At 59.8% G+C, this 22,656-nt stretch overlaps 1 protein-coding gene across 1 annotated transcript in view; it reads left to right on the top strand.

The window, feature by feature from the left end:
* The first annotated feature begins 911 nt into the window (after positions 1–911).
* The window catches only part of MGMT (O-6-methylguanine-DNA methyltransferase), a 117,365-nt gene continuing 95,620 nt past the window's right edge, over positions 912–22,656 (top strand). The window contains exons 1-2 of the mRNA XM_037496906.1: positions 912–1,038; positions 3,896–4,032. Coding sequence (XP_037352803.1) covers positions 3,908–4,032 — 125 coding nt within the window. The 5' untranslated portion in view covers positions 912–1,038; positions 3,896–3,907. The remainder of the gene's footprint in view (positions 1,039–3,895; positions 4,033–22,656) is intronic.

The raw sequence follows: 22,656 nt of genomic DNA, 5'->3' as shown, positions 1-22,656 counted from the left end.
TCTGACACTTGCCCGTCTCAGGTGGCAAGACCCACCCTCAGGTGCGTGTGCAGCGGGACGCCCACCAGCAGAGCCCTCATCCTCGACGCCGCCCGTTGGGTCCCCGAGGTGGCCTCGGCAGAGTGGTTCTTACAGGGAGTGAGGTCAGACCATGGCCGCTGCGTGTGGGGTGTGTGGGATGTGTGGGGCGCTGAGGGCTGGGCAGCCTGAGCCTCCGAGTCCTTTCGGGGCCAGTCCGGAAGGGCGGGAGCGGCCTGCTGGCATCCTTGGATTCTGACACAGCCTTCCAGGTCCAGCCTCCTGTTCAGGCCGCTGCCCTTCACTGCTGCATCCGGGCCGGGGATGCCCCAAGTCCAGTCGCCCGTTGGTTGGAGCCTCATGAGAGAGATGCGGCAGCCTGGCCAGCCCTCCGGCGGGCCTGTGCCACCCCGTGACTGCAGCTCCCTCCTGGGGTGCCGGGATGGGCCTCACCTCAGCCCCTAGCCCCCTCACAGGCCAGTCCTCACCAGGGGCTGTAGGTCTGCGGGTCCCATGGGTGGGGGGAGGGCTGGGCCCGCGGGAGGTTCGCCGCCAGCACAAGGAGGAGTGTGGCTGCCCCAGGGTGCAGGGTGAGCCCCGTCCTCTGGGTGCAGGGGCACGGGGTGAGCCGGCTTCCCGGGTGCTGAGCGCGGCCCAGGCCACGGCCAGGGAGGAGGGAACACAAGACGTAGGGTGAACACAAGTTTCCAGGCCCCCCGCCCACCTGCAGTCAGCATCAACCATGGGCACCTGCGGGCCCACGCACCCTGGCGGGGCACCTGGACGCGGTGCGGGCCTGCGTGGGCGGCGCCTGAGCCGGAGGCGGGGCAGATATGGGCAGCAGAGGGCAGGGGAGGCCTCGCGAGACGCCGAGAGCCTGGAGAGAGTGAAGACTCGCGGGGCCCGGGAGCCCGCCCGCGCCTGGCCCGCCAGGAATGGCGTAGAGAGAACATCACACGCCTGAAAGCCACTGAAGGCTCAGGACCCCCGCGCCCGTCTGTGCCTACTGGCACATCCGAGGTCAGCGCTGCCGGCCCACAGGTGTGGGGTTGGGGGTTGGAGGCCGAGCAGTTGGGGAAGGCCTGGCTTCTCTGGGGCCAGGGCTGGGCGGGGGCGCCCCTAGCCTGAGTGCCGCCTCGGCGTCGGCGGGCTCCTGCAGGGATGTGGTTTGGACATGTGAGGTGCCTCTGGGACAAGAAGCAGGGGCTGGGGTGGGCTGCAGCCTTGTGGGGGGTCGGGCGTGGACGCCGCTGGCCCCCAGCTATCTCCACTCCAGTGGCGTCCCGTGTTGTCTGCAGCAGGCGAGGAGGGGCTGCAGGCAGGAGCCGCCCCCCAAGTCGGACAGTCTTTGTGACAGTTTCCCCGAATCCTCTTACTGGCTCTGCTCTGTGCTTTGCTCCTCTTTCCTCTCCTTGAAGCCCTTGCGGTGTCGACAGCCACTGTGGACGTGGCAGCGTGGCGGGACGGGGTCAGCTCCCGCGCAGGCCTCAGTGCGGCCGGGGCTCGGCCAAGCGTGGCTGTAGGGTAAGGAAAAATGTCAGGCTTTTCTGCCCTCCCGCATCAGGATAGATGATGGATCCCTGCGGTCCTGAACACATGCCTGATGGCGGCACCTGGAGTGGGGTGTGGGCCTAGGTAGATGGGATTCCCCTGGGCTGAGACTGGGCTTTTAAGGGCGGCGTCACGGGGACGCCAGCAGGAGCCGAGAATGAACAGAAGCCGAGAAGCAGAGATCACCAGAGAGCCCAGACAGAGTGAGGACTTGCTGGGGGCTGGGGCCTGCCAGCCTCCCAGCCCCCCAGCACCCCTGCCTGCTGTGTACCTGGTAATCCCAATAAAAACCTGCAAAAACCACTGAGGACTGACTCCTCCTTTACCCGTCTGCATGGGATCAGAAAACCTGCACTGTGTCCAGTCCTGCCCTTACAATTGGGGTAAGTCGGCAAGATGATCCACGCAGATGGGCATGGAGCCCTCTGAAGACCTGGAGGGACTAAGGAGTAACAGACTGTTTGCCTGTAACGACGCTGGAGGCATCATGGCGGCACAGGAGAGGGACAAGGTCCAGGAGCTACAGGACAAGACCTGGCGTGAAGGAGACGCCCGAGAGGACCAGCCAACGACCCCCGAGGCAGCACGAATCGTCGGGGAAGAGAGGACCGCGATTCGGAGCTCGCTAGTGCTGATGGAAAGGCCTAATGGACTTGGACTGATGGACTGACAATCCCGCCAGAAGGCGGAGGACCTTGGCAGGTTATGTTTTTTTTGGAATCTGGGGGTGGCCAGTGGGCCTTGATGACCAAAAGCAGCCTGTGTATGACCAGCAGCCAGGCGGAGGAGAAAAGCCAACTAAGTAGGCAAAAGCTGGTGCTGATGCTAAGTTGAGAAGCCCTGAGCGGCTGTGAAGCAGCCTGAGTATGCTGAAGCCCTGTGAGTCTCGTCAAATCACCTGTGGGGGACGCCCTGTTCTTGAGTGAGGGTGAGGAGCTGTGGAACCCGTCCTTGGGGGATGGGTGAGGAACGTGGCTTGGGGTGGAGCCCAAGCCGAAGACGGGACCCGAGAGAGGCCACATGTAGAGTTTGGATCCCCGACCCAGGTGCTGGTGCAGTGGGCTGGCCTGAGTGCAGGGGCCTGCGAGTCGCGTGGGTGGCTGTGAAGGCCGAGTGCTGGAGCGACGCAGACAGAAACCCTGAGGGTGGGCGATGACCCCCAACAGAATAGAATCGCCAGTCCCAGAGCGAGAGCATCCTGGGGGTGGATGCGGTGTGTGGCTTGTAGCCGAGACGACAGCCAGAGAAGGCCGGGAAGCCCGACGGCTCCTGGCGTGTTACAGTAGATGCCGTGAGTGGTTCCCCTCCCTCGTGTGAGCGGTGCCTTCGGCAGCGGATGTGGTGGCTCATCTGCTGGTGCCAATAATTGTCTTTTGCACTAGGTTGGGGCCCTGCCTGGACTTATTTGTGTTCTGTTGTATTCTGTTGTTATAGTGTGATGTATTTGCTTTCGTGGGCCATGGCTGCAGTGTTTATGTTTGCTAAGAAAATTGTATATATGAGGACTACATGCAGAAAACCCTGAGGGGGTGGACTGTAGGGTAAAGAAAATGTCAGGCTTTTCTGCCCTCCCGCCATGAGGAGAGATGACGGATCCCTGCGGTCCTGAACACATGCCTGATGGCGGCACCTGGAGCAGGGTGTGGGCCTAGGGAGATGGGATTCACCTGGGCTGAGACTGGGCTTGTAAGGGCGGCGTCACGGGGACACCAGCAGAAGCTGAGAAGAAGCTGAAAGAGAAGCCGAGAAGCAGCAGAACGAACGGAAGAGCAGAGAAGCAGAGAGAAGGCCAGAGAGCCCAGAGAGAGTGAGGATTTGCTGGGGCTGGGAGGACAGCCAGCCCCCCGGCCCCCCAGCACCCCTGCCTGCCGTGTGCCTGGTAAATCTAAATAAAAGCCTGCAAAAGCCACTGAGGCCTCTGACTCCTCCTTTACCCGTCTGCATGGGATCCTAGAAAACCTGCTCAGTGTCCCATTCTTGCCCCTACAGTGGCTTCACCCACCAGCGCTGGCGCCGGCCCAGGTTCCTCTTGCTCCACGCCCCTAACATGCCTCGGCGTCGGGGTTTACAGGAGCGTCTCCCAAGGTGCCGAGTGCTGTCTTCACTCGTCCTGGCGGTCGCCCTAGTGAAGCGGGTGCGGGTGCGCGGCAGTTGGAGGGCCTCTCCCCAGCCCCAGGCGCCCAGTTGGGGAGCGCCGTCCCCATGATGGCAGCCCAGGCTTCAAAGGAGCTGCGTCGCCACATCCTGGAAATGGGGCGGAGGCTGGAAGATGCCGTCCCAAGAGCCAGCGCCTCCTTAACCTGCATTTAAAATGGTTTCCTTTTAGGTGCTTGGGAAGATGGACAAGTCCTGTGCGCTGACCTACAAGATAGTGGACAGCCCTCTGGGGAAGATGGAGCTCTCGGGGTGCGAGCGGGGTCTGCACGGGATCAGGCTGCTCGGCAGGAAGCGCCTGGGAACAGGGTGAGTGCTGTGTGGTGATGGGGACCCCGCAGGCGCTCCAGCCTTGTGTCCAGCCCCTGGGTGGCCGCGCCTGGAGTCGGGCGCAGGCAGAGGGGCGATCCCTGCACAGCCCGCCGTCCGTGCTCGACCGGGGTGGGGCCCAGGGAATGTTCTGGAGTAAAGTGATCAGGGCCCCCCATGTGTCAGACTGGGTGTGCAGCTGAGGGAAGGTGGGACCCCTTTTCTGACAGGATGCCAAGGTCCTGCCATTTCTAAGGGGGTGCACAGCTCTGAACACACGCCCCTGTATTTGTCTGGATGCTCGTGCTGGAAGCCCTCCTGGGTGTCTGCTCCCGACGCGCTTCCGCGCTGAGTCGGGATTGCAGTTCTCGTTATTTCTGACAGAAGAAAAAAACACCCACTTCTGCACTCGGTGTTTGTCTTAACCGGCTAATAAACACCACGCCAAGGACATTAGATAAAGAAAATACATAAGAAACATAAAAATTGATTTTAATGGACCCCTGTCAGAGGCGGCCATAATGAGCGCCGGAGCCGTAATAAATATCCGTTTCCACTTCCTCCGCGGGATTTTCCCTGTAGCGCCGCGTGTCACAATGGATGGTCTTTTTTTAAGGCCCAAAAATAAGCGAAGCCCTGAACTGCGCGAATCCGCCCCTCTGCGAACTGGCTGCTGGGAGCGCCCGAGTCCCCTGTGGGCACAGTGCCGCGTCTCTAGGGTGTTTCACTGCACAGTAAACCAGATTATTCATTGAATTTTCTTTGGTTTAAAGAGAGAAAGTGAGGGGCCTCCCTGGTGGCGCAGCGGTTGAGCGCTGGGCTGCGAGTCTGCCCGCAGCCTCTGCAGCACCGGTTCGTTGTTCGTTCCCCGGCCGCCGGCGAGGGGCCCACAAAAAACAAATAAATAAAATAAAGAGAGAAAGTGAGTTTGAAAAAACAAGCCCCAACTGTGAGATGCCTCGCTAATGCCCACGGCAGCCCGAGGCCCTTGTGAAGGTGAGGCGGAGCCGAGGCCCCGTCCCGCCCCGAGCAGGCCCGGCTCCGCCTGCGCTGCGGACGGCCGCCAGCTGCCAGCCTTGGACGCAGCCAGCGTGTCCTGCTGCTCCACGGTGGCGTGGGCCGGGCTGGCCTGGGAGTGGCCCCTGGGGCGCGGGGCCCTCTCCAGCACGTCGCTGACCCTCCTGGGAAGGCCGCAGGGGCCCTGGCTGGTCCCAGCTGGGGGTTCTGGTGTGAGGAGCAGAGGGAACTGGGGGCAGGCGGTGTCTGTTTCATGTCTGGCTCACCTGGGGAGGGACGTTGGGTAAAAAAGAGTCTGTGAAGACTCCATCAGTTTTTAAAAATTGGGGCAAACATCACGTTGTGACCCTCACAGCCTGGCCCTGTGAAGGTGCCCCAGCCAGCCGGGCCCCTCCCGTCGCCCCTCACCTCCTGCTGCTCTGCTCCGACGCCGGGCCACGCACCGCGGGCCTCTTGGGCCTCTGCATGTGCCTGTCTGGGTTTGCCCTTTTGTTTAGCAGCTGGGAGGGGCATTGGGGTGTCACCTTTGGGGGTAGCACCTGTCGGTCTTGGCATCTGGGAACCCTGGAAGTGAGCCTGACGTGCTCAGCGGTCCGAGCAGGTGGCTCCTGCCCAGGCTGGGCACGGGAGCCAGGAGAGATGGCCTGAGGAGAACGTGAGTGCTGGGCTGGTGGACGATCCTGGGGGCTGGGGCTGGCAGGGGGCAGCTGCTCCAGTCTGCCCGCGGCGTCCCGGCTTGGGGTGTGGGGTTCCGACTGCTTGGCTCTAGGGCGCGTGGGCGCCAGGCTTGGAGCTGGACCACGGCTCCTGATGGCGCTCGGTGGCGGTGGGACGAGGCGGGGAGGCTGGGGCCGTCCTGGGGCCCTGTGCTGGTGCTGGGGCGGCGCCCGAGCTGGTGCTGCCGCATGGCGGGAGGCAGGAGGCTTCCCCCACACAGCCTGCTGTGTCCACCCTCCATGTGGATGGCTTGGGGCTGTGCACCCCCTCTGACTGGGCCGCCTCTGTTTCTGCATGTTCTCTAAGAACCCGTGTCTGACGTGTGAGACACCCCAGCCCCATCTGCCTCGCGGGCAGACTCCACACCTGCAGACGCCCAGCCCCTGGGGGAGCTTGCCCGGCTGCCCCCGCGCACTCGGGCACTGTTCGTGGGGTGACGGCGCGGGGGCTCCTTGTCTTGCTGGGATTGTTCCTGTGGAAGCCACGTTCCCTGACCTGGTCCCCGCGCCTCTGCAGACCCACAGCGGGGCCTTCTGGGGTATCCCTGGGGAGCCCACATGGGCGATGGCGCAGGAAGGGGCCAGGTACCCCGCTGGGTGGCCACATGGCTTCTCAGTGGAAGCAGCTGCTGCGTTTGGGGCACCCACCCCCCCCATGCAGTCATAGGGTCGCCTGGCCTGGCACCACGGCCTGGGGCCGGCAAGCTCAGGATGGAACACAAACTGCTGGGGGTGGCATGAGGAAGAAAAACTTGTCAGGACGGAGCTGGTGCCGCAGGGAAGCCAGGCTGCGGGGCACGCCGCGCCTGCTCATTTCTCAGAAACGCCCATGCGTGGGGTTTGCGGGTGCAGCTGCCGCGCGAGGCACTCACATACGTTACGGGCGTGTTGTAGACGTTTCTGTTCTGCCTCCTTAATGTTCTTCCCACCAAGAACCTGTATCAACTAGGGGAAAAGGAATTGTCCATCTAAATTATTGCAAGTGCAGCCACTCCAGTCTCCCCCAAACAGCGGTGTCTGCTTTCTGGTCGCCGGGAAAGACACGGCCCTGGTGGCCTGGACCACTGCTCGAGGCGGGGACTGTGTGACTGGGCCTGGTCCCCTGCGACGTGCCTGGGGCTGTTCTAGGTGAGCACAGCTCTCGGGAGAATAGTGTTTGGAGCCGGCACCCTGGGGGTGATGGAGCCGCCCTCTGTTGCTGGCTGGCTCTGCTCAGGACGGGAGTTGACGCTGCCCCTGCCGGGCCGGTGGCCAGAGGGCCCCGTGGGGCTGGGGACCCAGCCGGGCGCAGGGCCAGGCTGGCACGTGGCTGGGCACTGTCAGTGGTCACCATCAGGCCAGAGGGCAACAGGTGGCCTGGGCATGCACCTGGCACTCCACCCCTGCTCCCCGAAGAGCAGTGCAGCTGCCCAGAGCCACCTTGGTGCTGGTCTCTGTCGGCCCTGAGCTCAAGGTTGTGGGGCCCCACTGCTCTCAGGGCGCAACCCCTGGGTTAGACAGTGACCCAAACCGCCCAGGCCACGAAGGGAACGCAGGAGACGCCTCCTTTCCTGAAGGGGCCCAGAAGTGAGACGGGCTCCCCATCTACTGTCTGTGCACGAGCCTCGGGGGCCCTGAGAGGGGCAAAGAGAGCACCTTCCTGATGAGCCTGGGCCCCTTCCTGCGCCTGCCCCGCTGCCCTGACTGCCCTCCGGGTGCACCGTCGTCCTCCCCGGCGTAGCCGGCCTGAGCCGGGCGCCCCACAGCCCCCACCCTGCTCCCTGCAAGGCCACGTGTGGGCTCGCTCTTGCCTTCCCGCCCCTCCCCCTCCCCCACCCTGGCTGTGGCTCCCCAGAAGTCCGGGGCCTGCGACCCCAGGAGGCAGGTAAAGGGGCTTCATGTCTTCCCAGGAAGTCCCAGTGCCCCTCAAGCCAGAAGCCCAAGGGAGGCCGCCTCTTGTTAGAATAGCGCTCCAGTTGCGGCCTGCTTGGTGTCGCCCCTCGCAGGCTGGCAGAAGCAGCTTCCCGGCACCGTATCGAGCGGGGTCGCGGGTCTGGAAGCCCTCCATGCGGCCATCTTCCCTCTCACTGCCCACCCCGCTGTCCCTAGATTGCTGTACGCTGGGTGGGGCCAGCCCGCCGCCCAAAACTCAGCAGGAAGCAGCTACAGAAGCTCCGTCAGTGCCGGAGATGGGGCCTGCAGACCACGCGTGGGCTCTGGGCGGCGAGCAGGCCGCACCCCGGAGCCAGAGCCCAGCGCCCCCCTGCCACTTGGGTGCCCGGCCAGGTGGGCCCCCTGGCCTGCTGCCCACTGGCTACAGCTGCCCCGAGGCGGCCACCTTCCGGGCCGGCGCGAGGCCATGTGCACCCGGCCACGGCGCAAGGCAGGGCCTTCTCTGAGCCTTGGTCGGGGTCGGGGTGCTGTGGGCCGCGGGCACGCTCCGTTAGCTGCGGCCGTCTGGGCGTGCTGGGCTCCTGCCCTTGCTCCTGGCCCGGCCGGCGCCGCTCGAGCCCCCCAAGGGCTCCCCGGGTCCCACACGTGGAACCTCTGAGCGTCGTCCTGGCTTTCCGTTAATGTATGTAAAAATATTAAAAGCCCTTCTATATTACATTAAAAACTATGTCAGCTGCTCCGCTTTTTTCTATTTATTAAAACTTTTCAAGCAGTGAAAACATTTTACTTGTTAATGAGGGAAAGTGGGGAATTAATGACATGGAGCCCGGCTCCGCCAGGACGGCCCGGCCCCTTCCTCCGCGCGGGCTCCCCAGCAGACGCGCTCAGATTTAATGATTTGCATCAGTAGATCATTTCTCAGTTTAATATCCTCTGATATTTTGGGTCAAGGACTTTTTCTTTGGGAGGCTGGCACAATTTCTAGAGCTAAAATTACTAATATTAGTAATAATGCATCACGTTCAAGTGAATTGAGATAAATGTGTCATTTCCGCAAAGGCAGATTTACACGCTGCGTTTGCTCGCTGCGGCGAGGCGGCTCCCTGATGAGTGGACGACGGGTCGGGCCGGCCTCCCCCGGAGCCCGCCACGTCCAGCAGCCCCGCGCCGGCCCCGGCGGAGGACTGTGTCCCGGCCGCTACGGGCAGGAGCCTGCAGGCCACACTGCGCTTCCGGCGGATAAATTCAAAGACGTGAATTAAAGGGAGAGGCCTGTTGACCTGGCTCTGTTGACCCTTTCTGTGTCGGTGTGGGGCCTGGGGTGGCAGGAGCTGTCCTCAGGGAGCTGCGGGGCTGGGAGCGGGTGGCCAGTTCTCTGGGGCGGGCGGCAGCTCTGCGTGTCCCCCTTCTCTGAGCCCCCAGGCCAGGCCCTGGGGAGCTGCCGCCTGCTGGCTCCGGGGAGGGGGCGGGGGGGGGGGGCGGTATTGGAAGCCGCCTCTGCTTTGGATGCAGCCGTGTGACGCGTTGTTCCAGGAGCCTGGGCAGCCGGCCGTGAGGCCATGGAGCAGGAGTTGAGGTGGGGCCTGCAGGCTGCAGAGCAAGGCCTGGGGAGCAGCCGGTCCCTCAGCATCTTGACCACCAGCTTCTCTTGGTCAGGACCGGGCTTCAGGCACGAGCTGTGGGAAGACAATTAAACTGGCTTTACGCAGTAGAAATGCGCTCTGCAAGGCCCCTAACAACAGTGTTCACGACCACTCGTAGAGCAGCAAATCTGAGGCAGGGCAGTGGCTCCCACGTACCCCACATGCGGTGCTGTGTCGTGCTGTGGGCACGTGTGGCGGTGAGCGTGGTCCACAGCAGCGGGAGTGCTGGCTCGGGGGAAGGCGTCCGTCCAAAGCCGAACCCAGCATGGCCGGGAGCAGCGCCTGTGCCATCGGGCCGTGTTCGCCTCTCACAAAGCCTTCCTGGGCCTCCGTACCGTGCGGTCAGCTTGCACCGTGCGGTCAGCTTGCCCTTGGGCCGCAGACATGGAGAGACTCCTGAGGAGGCGGTGCACACTCTGCTGCCCTGGGGCCTTCCATGCATGTCTGCCCGAGTCCTCATCGCCCACTTGCAGTGACAGTGGCGGTCCCTGCCTCCCCCAGGATGTCGCCCCAGGAAGCGGCCCCTGGAGAACTCGGCAGCGGCCATGTCCACTCCTCTCCTGCGGCGTCTTGCCTCCGGCTTCCTGGCTGAGCTGCACAGGCCTCCCAGTCTGTGCCAAGGGCCCACCTGTTCGGGCCCAATGCCTGGGGTCAGTGCTGACCCCGTGGTCAGATGCTAACCATGACACATGGCCGGTGTCTGTGCTGCCGGCTCTTTCCTTCACGGCACAAATAAGTCGCAGCTCACGCCGCTCTCTCCTGTCTCCTTGAGAACCACATACAAGTTCAGTAAGTGCTAAATAATTAGGTAATTGGTGTCTTAAATGATAAAGATTATGCAGAAGCCTGTGGATTTTAATGTAGGTATTTAAAAATATTCCGTGTTAATTGGGGATGCGTGCGCCCCCTCTGTCCTGCGCCTGAGCCCACCTGCCTTCCCGGCTTCGGCAAGTGCTCCTTGGGCCGCTCTGCCGGTCCCCTCCCTCTGCTGGGGCCGCCGCCTTGCCTGGCGCGTGGCCTCGGCTCCACAGTGTGGGGCCCGCGGTCAGCTCGTGCGGCCGGGCTGGTGCCTGCTTCTGAGCGGGGCCACCCTCGGGCCTGGCCTGCCCACCCGGTGACCCGTCCGGAGTGCCTTCGCGGGTGACGAGGCGGTCAGAGCGGACGGCCTGTTGACTTAAGCTACGCGCTCACCTGTGTACCACAGGCCAGTATTTATTCAGAACGACGCTCTCAAATATTTAATAAGAATGAATAATTGAATGTACTCTGGCCTCCTTACTCAGCTCTGGGATCCCATCAGCTCTTTGAAGCTAAAACTAGTTTGGGCCCCTCAGGGATTTCTAGAAATTAGGTAGGTCTGAGGATGGGAATGGCTGGCGTGGTGCAAGAATTGAGTCCTTAAGTAATTTGCTTCTCCCGGTGATAATTAGGAGCGGCCCATCCGCCACGCGGGCTGCTCCCGCTCTTTGAGGGAGAGTCCCGGGTACCGGGAGCTCATTTTTCCTCATGTGACCCCATGTAAGGCAGGTGGCTTGGCGCATTGTGTTACCTTGATGGGTTATTAAATTGCCACTTCCAGGAGATGGATGTGGCTGCGGAGTGTGTTCTGCGATTCATCATCTCCGGCGTCGAGAATGCGTCAGAAAACTGAGTCAGAGTAAATTCTGTTAAATTTATGATTGAAATTAGCAATTTTATTAGGTCCTTTAAAAAAGCTACAAACTTTCAAAGTCTTTCTCAAAATACACATCTTTGTGCTCAGAAGAGGTCTGAGCCGCCCTGCATCCGTCCCGTGCGAGGCGCAGGCCGCGGGCAGGGCCGTGCTGGCCGCGGCGGCTCCTGGGCGAGGCTCCCGGCGGCCGATGTGCTCCGAGATTTACTGTGCGTCACCTCGGCCATCATTCCCCTCAGTATTAATTTTAACTCCACTAATAAGAAACTGAACAAAAGTGGAATTATGAGTTCAGTAGTATTCTATGAAAGGTCAGTTGTTAAAAAGGCAGAGCCTGACATTCTGTGAAAAAGGTGCCTTCATTAATCACCCTGATGGGCGCGCGGGCGCCTGCCCAGCGCGGGAGCCCGGCAGCGCCGGTGTCAGGCCCTGATGCACACGGCTGTGCGGGGAAACATGGGCCGTTTGAATCCACGATGAGGTCACCGAAGGAGTGTGTCCTTGCAATTAGAAGATGTGCGGAGAATTAGAAAACCCTATGAAATGTGCTTGACGGTTTCATAAAAGGAAAAGCACCTGTTACCGTGTGGCCGGGAGTCTAGGACAGGACCCTGCCCCACAGAGACGCGTCCCTCGGCCTCTTTGGACTCTGTTGACACCTTTTGATCCTATTCTGCAAGAAAATCAATTAAATAAAATACAGAAACCCACCCAGAAGCCACGGCCTGCTTTCTGACTGCTGCCGTGCTCCTGCCGCGACAAAGCACCTACTGTGTACGCAGAACTCAGATGTCGCACACGAAGGTCCCCGGGTGTTTTATGTGTCCTGCCCACTTGGTGTTAAAGTTCAACACAAATACATAAATTATTAAGCAGTGAACAGGGGACGCATTCATCAGCTGAACATCTTTTATTGTGGCCTGTTGACAGATTATTTTCATTCGGCCATTAAAGCACAATATTGTTGGAGCCACAGTGCAGCTCCTGCAGCCCCTTTGTTGCTGCTGCCGCGGGATTTCCCTGAAAGTCACTAAGTAAGACGCTAACCTGGAGTTCTCAGTATTTCTTCTCAAAGATCTTGGGGCAGCTGGGAATTGGTTTCATACGGACACAGAAAGCCTCTTTCCCACAAGCCGCACTGTGTCCGAGGAGGGCGAAGGTGGCTGGTCCCTGTCCTGCAGCTGCAGGAGGGAGGTGGCCAGGGAGGGGGTCCTTCCGCCTGTCCACTGCAGCCTTTATGATTTGAAGACCCAAGAGGGGCTCTCAGCAGCCCGCAGCTGGACACCTCAGCTTCCCTCACTAAGTTCCTCCTTCCCACGTGGCTGCAGGAGCCTGAGGTGGAGCGTGGGGCGCCTGGGGGCCAACCTGTCGGTGCCCTGGCAGCCTCGGTGTGAGCGGATGGGACAGCAGTGAGCAGGTGGGGACGGGCCTGTTATGCTCCGTGGACTCCACAGAGGGGCCGCTCCCGTGCCGTCCCGCTGCTTCTGCAGGTCAGGGGTGGAGGCTCCAAAGACGTCAGCATGTCCCCAGGTGTCCCTCCCTGTCCTAGGGGGGCACCGGTGGCCCCTTGTCTGTGCCCTCACGGTGGCGGGTGGCCAGCGAGGACCCCCTCCTGGAAAGCCCGGGTTGTAGGCGGGCGGCGGGCCCTGTGGCGGCGGCTCTCCGGGGCTCCTGACAGCACAGAGCGCGGTGTCGGCAACGCTCAGTCGTCTCCTGTTGCCATAATTTTTGCTTAATGGCTGTTTGTGCTACATTGCCCAGGTCCATGGGTTGCTTAACATAAATGATTACATTTGCTTATGATTAAAAGCGTCCTCCATTAGGAACGTGGCGCCAGGACCGCGCGTGGCTTGTTGAGGCTGGACACTTCATTAGCCACGGCGCCGGCTCCGCAGTCAGCTAGCAGTTGCCTAAGAGTCAGGCACCTCGTAACGAGCTGTGTCATAGGGACCCCGCGACGAGAGGGTGCGCTCGCACAGCTGAGCGTGCAGATGAGGGTGCGCTGGCACCACCACGGCGCCTGCGGGCTGCACGGACACGGCGAGCACAGTCTTTGCTGCCGGAGCAAGCCTTGCTGTAAAAAACTATATACCTGTCACGACCAGCCCCTGCACTCGCTGCATCGGCATCGCCCCCTGACCTCCTAGCTTATGACGTAGTGTCCCCCGTCTCGAGGTGGCCCAAGGGACCCTCCAAGGCCTGCTGGGGCTCACACACGCCGTCCTGCTCCACTACCCCTCTGGTGTTGCTTTCCTGGCATTCGATGGGTGCCCTCGGCCCCTTATCACAAGATGGGACTTGCTGGGAGATGCCACTAGGTGGGCAGACGTGAGGTTGCTGCCCAGAGGCACTGTCCCGGCGCCCAACGGGAGGCAGCTCCCCACACGGGCCCTCGGCCGCTCCGGAGCTGCCTGAATGACGGGGCTTTGGGGGCGACGCTGGATGGGGTCCGGAGACAGGCTCAGCCAGCCCTGACTCGCCACTCCCAGGCCAGGCCGCCTTGAATGGGCTGTGCGGGCGGCGCCCATCTGAGCACTTGGGGAGGAGAGGGCACGAGGGCCTCTGAGGGCTGTCTCCGGGGTAGGGTCCTCAGTCACCCCTCTGCAGCCTCGGGTGTAGGGTCCCCAGTTACCCTTCTGCAGCCTCAGTGTCCCCTGTGCGCGGCCAGGCACTTGGTGTGGACGTGCTCTCTGCCGCATTCCCTGTGTGCTCAGGAAGAGGGGGTGCCTGGGGGTCCCCGGAGCTGGGGTATCCGGAGACCGGGTCTGTGGCACCCCTGGAGGTCATGACTCCCCGGATCAGCATGTGGTCCGGGCTCCCTGTCCCCTGCACCACTCACTCTGGGGGCTCCTGGCCGGCGTGTCTGCGGGCGGCGTGTCCGTCACAGAAGCTCGCTTAGCACATGTTGGTTGGCGGCAGCATCCTTGTCGGTGGGCAGAAGTGGGCACCGCACATCCGCCGTCTCGCTCTACTCTCCACCCTCCTTCCCCCCGAGGGCCGCCCTTGGTCCTGCCGGTCGATGAGGGACATCCTGCGGGTCGTGGGTGGCTGATGCTCGGAGGGCTGCCCTGCAATTAATATACTGAACCTTGAAATTGCCCTGGACGTGACTGGCAGACCCACAGCCCTGCTGGCTCCTCCAGGCCTGGCAGAGGCAGCATCAGGATGCGCCATCCGTGTGTGCTGGGATGAACGTTCCTGTGCTTCTGGTGCCCAGTCACCAGGCGGGCCCTGCTGTGTGCCCCGCGTGTCCGGCGGGAGGTCGAACCCTCGCCCGTGGTTGCTCTGGCTGCGCCCGTCGCTGTCTGTTGGAGAAAGGCCGGAGGCAAGTGCGGGGCAGCCTCAGCCGGCCGCGGGTCAGGGCCTTGGCCCCCATCCTGCTGCGCTGCTCGGGGAGCCGCTTCCTGTCGCCCTGCTCTCCAGAAACCCTTCTGCCAGCGTTGCTCCGTCTCCTGTGGTCAGAGCAGCAGGACGGGGTTCAGGTGGCCCCCCAGCACCCTGCCCTCGCAGCCTCTGCCCTCGGGCCCTCCTCCCGCACAGGGGTGGAGGGTCCTCCTGCGCTGCCTCCTCGGGCAGGGCTGCCCAGCCCGCCAGGGGAAAGCACATCCCGGAAAACCGAGGCGACACCCTTGGAGCCGCACATGGTGTCCCCGCCGCGGCTCCATCGGTGGGGCGGGGAGACTCCGGGGTGCCGGGAGATCCTGGCAGACAGAGGCAGGCACAGGCGAGCACAGGCTGCTGCCTCGCTGACCCTCAGCCGCGCAGCACCACTGGTCACCTGGGCGGGGCGTGTCAGGAGAGGGCGGCCTGGCGCAGGAACCAGCCAGGAGACACCTTGCAGACAGGAGAGCTGTGCCCACATCTCAATGCCCACGTCCAGCTGCTGAAAGATGCCCGGAGCACCGGCAGGTGTTGCATTTGGTGCCGTGCCCAGCTGCGGTTTCTGATCTCGGGTGTGGCCTCGTCCCTGACCGTGCGTGCCCAGGCTGGGGTCAGATGCCGCCGGGCCCCTGGGACTGGGCTCAGCCCACGCTGCCGTGTGCCTGTCCCTTGGCGGGACGGCCTGTCACCACCTCTCCTGGGACCCCCTGTGCTGCAGCTCTGCACTGGGGACCCCCAAGACACCTGCATTAACTGAATCCCCAGGAGGACCCGAGGACGTGGCTAGACTGTGCACACAGCCGTGTTTATCTCGGCAAGCACACAGCGCAGCAAAGGGGAGCCCCTCCCACGCGGTCAGTCCGCCAGCATGTCGTGGTGGCCTGAGTGCCCTCCCCAGGGACGCTCACCAGAGCCCTGTCCCGGGTTGTGGCGCTGGGCTTGCAGGCACCACATGTGGCTGCAGCGCCAGGCCTGGCACGGCTCTAATTCTGCTCAGTTGTCCCTCACAGTTCCTCAGAGGCGCCTGGGCCTGCAAGGCCCCCGCTGGTGGCCCGTGGCTTCACGGCCATCTCCCCTGTCCCTGAGGGAGGTCAGGTGCGTCCTCCGAAGGGCTGCTGGGAGGTGGAGGCCAGTGCTTTCTCCCTGAGACCTGATGCTCTTCACAGAGCTCTGGGGCCCACATGTCACCCAGGAATAGTGCCTGCGTTTGTGGGCCCCAGTGCGGAATCGTGGGTGTGGGCAGGCTCTGTGTTTGGGGGCTGCTGACAGCGGCAGGCTGAGTGGTGGTGGGCCGTGCCCAGAGGGCCGCCTGAGAGTGGCACGGATGTGTGCCCTGCTTCTGCGTGTCACAGCCCCGGCTCGTGCGGCAACAGGACTTCTCTCGAGCTCCAGACCCTCTGACGGCGGGCCCGCCCTCCCTTGCACCCCATCTCGGCAGACGTCAGCTCTGCCCTTCCTACCCGCTCCAAGGCCGGGTGTAGCCACCTGCCCCGGAGAGTGACTGGCCCCAGCGCACCCACCCCCCACCGCAGCCCGAGGGAGGCGCTCTGGCAGCTGGTGACTTTGAGCGGGGACGCGGGCCTGCCAGCAGCTTGGCAGGTGCCACCAAGCACCCCCAGTTCTTGGGAGCTCCCCGGGGAAGCACTGTGCCCCTGAGCTGGAGGCTGCGGAAAGATGTGGGGGCTAGGGTGCCCCCAAAGTGGACTAGAAATCCCACACCCCGTCCAGGCAGGCGAGAGGCAGACTGATCCCCGGGAAATAAAGGCGGCTGTAGTGGAGGCCCAGTATCTTAGCAGTAATAAAAGCACTAGTGCAGATTTACTGGGGTAGGAGTTTTAACTGTAATACTGTGGAACGGCGGGTTATTTTGTGTTCAAGAGCTACATTTATCACAAAAATGATGATATACAAATCACTTCCATATCACAAAATGTTCTTGGTCAAAATTGGCTTGAGGCAAGTGATATCTCCGAGTAAACAGTATATGAAGACCATATCTTAAAATGATAGATCACCTAATTTTGTTCTGACAGAGGTTTTTGCCGCAACAAACATCTGTCATTGAAATACCAATTCAGAGATATGGAAGCCAAATTGTCGAGGTTTTCTCGGGTTTGTCGCTCCTGACTTAAGACTGCTTCTGTTCCACACTGTGGCTGTGCTAAGATATTAAGCAGCGTTGCACTTTAAGGCGTATTAAAACAAAAGAAATGATTTAGAAAAATAGAGCCTGCGTCTGTGCACACCAGCCGTGTCCGCCTGCCCCGTGTGCCCCCCCCCCGCACCGCGCTGCGCCCAGGCCCGGGCCGCCCGCCCCGGTGCTCCAAGGGCCCTGCTCTGGCCACTCCCCAGGCGCGGAGGCTGCCCACCCGCAGGTCCCGGCCGTTGGCTCTTGGGCGCCGGCTCCCTGCTGGGCGTCCTTGCTCTCGGGGGCAGTGCTGGGAGCCCTGGGGGCGTCCGTGTCCCGGGACTTGAGAGCCAGGAATCGGCATCTCCAAGGAAGGTGCGAAGAACTTGCCCTGCGCTTCCTCCCGGTCACCAATAATTGACCTTGGTCCAGAACTTGATTATGTGGTGGTTAAAAAAGGCGCCGGGGACACGAGAGGCCGGTCACTGATGGCCAAGCCCTGCAAGGAACGCCGAGTTTCTCTTTTATGTCCGCAGAGGCCAGGAGACCCCGGGAGGAGTTCCATGAGCAGCCCCCATCCCGCCCCGCCTCCCGGCCTGCAGGGGAGGGGCTCCCGGGCCCCCCAGACCCTCCCGCCTCCAGACAGAGCACTTCCTGTGCCTCCCGTGGAGACCCTCGCCCACGGCCCCCACCCCCTCGTCCCCCGCCGTGCGGGCGTCACCGCCCCACGTGTCCCACCATTCCCCGCACTGACAGCACCGTTGACCTGCAGGCCGCTGTCGCCGAGGCCTGCGTTTCCACCGTAACGGAGAGAGGTGGGGCTGGCCACGCTGTCCGCCCGGAGGCTGGGGCCGTCCCTCTCCTGGGCTCAGACGTCAGCTCTGGGCTGGCCAGTGCGTCGTGCTTAGTAGGCAGGACCAGGTGCGCGGAGCTGGGCCGATGCCTGGGGGCTGCTGCGGGGTGGGGGCTCGGGGAGGGCCCGCAGGGGACTGGTCTTCCAGATGCGCGGCTGCGGTCGTCCTCTGCTGTCGGGCGACCACTCAGGAGCACGGCCCGGTCAGTCCTCGCCATCGGCCATCCCGCCGGGCTAACTAGCTGGCGGCGCCGCCCTTCACCCCAGCTCTGGCGCCCCGCCGGGGCTCCCCTTCTCGTGCCCTTCACCAGCCTGACCTGGACGGTAGCTGTGCGGCCACCCCACTGTCCTTTGTGGGCACGGCCACGTGAGAACTAGCCGTTCGGGCGGGGCTGGCGAGGTCCGTGCACAGCCGGGCAGCAGCCCTCTGCGGTGGCCTCGGGCGCCGGCGTCGGGCGGGCGGCGTGTCTGGGTGCGGGGCCTGCAGGGCCTGTCCTGGCATGAGGGGGTGGGGGTGGACACACCGGTGGGACTGAAGCGCCACTCGTCTCCCTAAGAGGGCCCTGGTTTCCGCTGCCAAGCTGCCTGCCCCGTGGCCCCCGCCCCAGCACCCCACACCCTCACCCTGCACCCCGCGCTGTACCGCGGCCTGGGAGATTGTCTGGCCTCGTCGTTCAACCCAAGCTGAGGAGGCCGAGGCCCTGATGAAGGGCCCAGCACACGCTGCGCGGGTGTCCCTGGTCCCCGTCCCCAGCGCGGTCGCCGCGGGTCCCCAGGCAGAGCCAGCCCCACCCGGAGGCGGCGCCTCTCCTGGCGCGGGTGGGGCCTGAGGCCCTTCGGCAGCGAGGAAGGTGTTTGCGAGCAGAAGTGAAGCTCGCTGGTGGCGCCGACGGAGTGAGATAGGAATACTGCGGTGAGAATTATTTTAGTGTGACATAATGAATTCTGTTTTTCATATCTGGCAGATATTACCCACTAAATCTAATCTGCAATGCTGAAAATTATGCCATTTTTTATGATTTGCTTAATTTTGACTGAAAAAAATTGACTATTCATCGATTCTTGACCTGCAAGTATTGAGGGAAAAATTTAGTTAATAAGAATTTTCATGAGGTGTAAATTTAAATGTCTGAGGACCCTGCCTGCGGGCCTGGGGGTCTGAGGAACAGGCAGGGGCGGCGGCAGGGACTGCTGGCGGGGAGACAGGGCCTGTTTATATAATCCAGGAATGCTTTTCCTTCCTCTCCATCCTGGCTCTGTGTGGCCGAGAGTAATTAGAATGTCATTTTTGTGATGATCTGTTTGCCTGAGAAATGGTATCTGCAGACTTCGGGCAGCGCGTCAGATGGAAACCAGGTCAGGCCATTAGCGTGTGCCGGGCACGCGGGAAAGTTCTCCCGCGCCCCGAATCTGCAGTTCAAAGAGGGCTTTCAAGAAGTCATAAAAAATGAAGGATCCTAATATTGAAGTTGGAAATGCTGTGAATGACATATTCTTCACACACCTCAACTGTCAACATTTCTAATCAAATCACCAGCCTCCTTACTTCTCGAATGATGCGGGCGATATTTCCTGTAATAAACGCCCCTAAGTCTAATGAGAGCCCGCAGGCAGCTCCAAATGTATGAATTCATTATAACCCAGCCCCGGGATCTGAGGGCCAGGCGGCCGGCTGCCCGGCCTCTTAGCTTCACACAGCTCGGGTGTTTTATGAAAAATGTAGCACATTTTGTTTACAACGTCTGGCCGCTGTTTGAAGTATTGTATGTTCCTGTACCTACATGAGATGGGGCGCATAATGGAGGGAAAATCAAGGAAGCAATCTTTCATTTTGTTCTTGTATGAAAAATTCAAAAGACTGAAAACTCACCCAGAGAAATTTTGCAAGCATATTATTTTCCAATGTTTCGATCAATTTGTCTGTCAACCATGCTGAGAGGTGGAAGGGGCCAGCAAAAGCAATTTAGCTTGTGAGGTCCAAAATAGAAATGTTTTAGGGGACCTTGTCACATGTTATTTCTTTATATTAGAACCGCCGTGTGTTTTATTTGCTGGTCATATTATGAAGAGGAATTGATATCAATCATCTAAGTAAGCTATGAATAGCTGATAGAAATCTCCCTCTGCACACGCGCATCAGAAGCAATTATAAATTAACCCCCCGTGCACAGGAGCCTCGCGTGTGACCGAGCCCCCGCGTTTGGGATTGTCCCCTTGAACAATTCTCGGGGCCTTTTAATTGATGACGCCCGGTGGCCCGACGGGCGGCATGTGGCGCGGGAGCGGGGCCGGGCCGCCAGGCCATCACCCGCCCGGCCGCCGCCTGCCTGGCCTGCCGCCCCCTCCCGCCAGGCCTCCGCACGGGTGTCCCCAGGGCGTGCACGCGGCCTCCGTCGCACCGGGCGCGGGTTTAGCTGAGGCGGGCTAAGAGCAAGCGGCGTCAGGAGTCGTCGTCTCTAAGGTGAAAGTCCGGTTTTGCTGAGCCTGTCCTGTAGTTGTACGAGCCGCGTCCAGCACTCCCCGCAGCGTGGACATTGTTGGGCACGTTAGGGTTTTTGTTTCCAGGGTGGACAGAGTTCAAGGAACTTCCCTGAAGTGAGCGGCTTGCACAAGACCCCACTGTGGGCCGCCAGCTCTCTCCCCCGCGGCCACGCAGGGAGCCTCCTCGGGCGCCCGCCACGGCCCGGCCTCGCGCTCCCAGGCCCGGCGCTTCTCCTGTGTCACGGCAGTAACAGTGAGTGTCACCGTGAAGCACGCGGGGCCGCGGCGTGGAAATGACTGAGATGAAGTAAAGTGGCCTCTGCAGTGCCGCGCGTGCTGCTGAGGAGGCGTGTTGCTGGGAGGAGCGTCCTGAAACTCCGTGCCCGGTAACGGTGACAGGGGGACATCGCCCGCGTCCCCTCGTCTTTACACGGCGTGATTGAGGGCGCTGTCTCCGTCCAGTGACGGCCCAGGATTTTACGTTTATGAAGCTAAAATGAGGCGCCAGCGTTTCTCCTAAACCATCCCCCGCAGATACGTACGGTCTTCCTCAGGGCTCTCGGGTCTGGTTTGGGCCTATCTCGTGCTGCGTAAATTGTGAATATCTTTTATACATACATCTTTGTGCGCTTGGGGAAGTCTGTGTAGAATAAGCCCTGAGAAGTAGATCTTTTCACACTGCCCTCATTTTAATTGTTTAGATTATTCATTGAGGGAAGTTGAACATGCCCCGTGTTTATCGGTCATTTGTGTTTTCTTAGTGAGAAGTTTATTTGTCTATTAAATAGTTTCATCTTTTTCTTATTGGTTTGTCATGACTTTTTGTATATTAAAGACTCACTTCTGTTTTGGCTTCTAGAGATTTTTTTAATGATTTTTTTTATTTTTTCAAGTTTTTTTTTTAATTAATCAATTTATTTATACAAGCACTGGGTACAGTCAGAAGCGCAGGAGGGTGAGAGAATTCACCAGAGCTGGGAACAGAGCAGGCAGAAGGACCTAAGTACACTGCTGAGGGGAGTAGCAGGCGGCAGGAAAGGTCTGCGTGCCATATGGGACCCTCGCCGGTCGCCAGGGATCAAACCCGCGCTGCAGAGGCTGCGGGCAGCTTCCCAGCCCAGCGCTCAACCGCTGCACCACTGGGGAGGCCCAGGCTTCTAGAGATTTTTAAAGAAATTTATATTTATGTAGGCAGATTTTATTTAACTTTTCATTTTAGAATATTTTGATTTATAGGAGGCTGCAGAGATGGTACAGATAATTCTGGTACCCCTTCACCTAGCTTCTCCTAATAACAACTTACATAACCACAGTACGTTTGCCCAAAATATTAATTAGAAATAACATTGGTACAATTCTAGTCAGACTTTTCCGTCTTTTCTAATGGCTTCGGAGTACTGTGGAATGCTTATTAAAAATAATTCCTGGGCCCTCCTGGTGGCACCAGGGGTTAAGACACAACACTGTGAAGCTATTTGCAGCCTCTGCAGCACGAGTTCAATCCCCAGCCAGGGAGCTACCCACATGGCGTGGCAGACCTCTCCTGTCTCCCCGCTGCTCCCCTCAACAGGGTGTTTCAGTCACTCTGCCTGTTCTGCTCCCCACTCTGTCTCCGGTGAATCCTCTTCCCCACACACCTCTGGCTTGTACCCCAGTTCTTGTAAGCATAAATAAATAGATCTTTAAAAAAAATTCCTTAAACTGTTTTTTGGGGTAACCACCCATGCTATTACTTTTTTATTGGTGTCACAATTTTCTACTTGATTTGAGTTACTCAGGTGTTTGGCCACACATATTTCACAAATACAAGGAGAAAGAACTGCCCATTGGCTTTTCTGTGGTTTATAGTCTAATCCTTCATCACAAATTTTTATATCTAATGTATGAATATTTTGAAGAGGACAGAATGAACTCTAGCTCATTTCACATCTCTTAAAAGAATTCTAAAGCCATTGGATTGGAAATATTTTCCTTGGATCTTAAAAGTGTAGTTCCACAATTTTGACAGTTCAATTTTTATCTTACTAGTAATTCACTTATTTTGACCGAAGGTTGCTGGATCTCATGGTGGTTGTGTTCTGAACTAAGCTTGCGCTTAGCTTTGCAGGGGTGCACCCGGACAGAAGGTCCTGGAGCCCAACAGAGAAGCAGCGTGTCTGGAGTCGGGCACTGCTCAGTCTCTGATCGCTGCTCTGTCTGCTCCAGGCGATGCTATTGTTTTATATGCAGTTCTTCTGCTCACTTAGAGAATTTCATGTGGTAAGTTTTCAGCAAATACTTTAAGTGCTACCTATTACTTCTTGACCTTTTAAGGAAAATATCACTTTGAAGGAGTAAGTAAACGCACACCTTCCCACTCTTCTGCACAAAGTCACATTAACTGACCGGAAGGAAGCTTTCCTATACAAGGACAGCCTTTTCACTCTTGGGAGATTGTCTATTCATAACTTTTCATGTTGTCCAGCCATACTGAGGTGTGATCTGTAATCAAGATAAAATTGTCGCATACTTAAAGCATACAACACCATGTGATTTGATCCCCCCACGCACACACAAACACACACACTTTGGAAAGGACTCTCCCCATCGAGCCAGTCATCCGTAGCTCTCGTAGGCCTGTGGGGGGGGGGGGAGGCTGTACAGTTCTATTCTTGGAGCAGATTCATTTCACAGTATACAGAGTTATTAAACGTGGTTGCTGTGTTACACTTTGATCCTCAGACCTCATTCATTTTATCACTGGGAATTTTACTCTTCCTGTTTCCCCCGACCTTTGGCAAGCACTTTCCTCCTCCATGAATGGCCTGTTTTCTTATCCCACATCGACACGGCACCAGGCAGAATCCGTTTTTCTCTGTCTG

This window comes from Talpa occidentalis, unplaced genomic scaffold, assembly GCF_014898055.3.
Source record: "Talpa occidentalis isolate TD23 unplaced genomic scaffold, MPIMG_talOcc4v2.1 talOcc4.8, whole genome shotgun sequence".
Classification (NCBI taxonomy): Eukaryota; Metazoa; Chordata; class Mammalia; order Eulipotyphla; family Talpidae; genus Talpa; species Talpa occidentalis.
The sequence above is the reverse complement of the archived record's forward strand: the minus strand, read 5'-3'. Positions and strand labels throughout refer to the sequence as shown.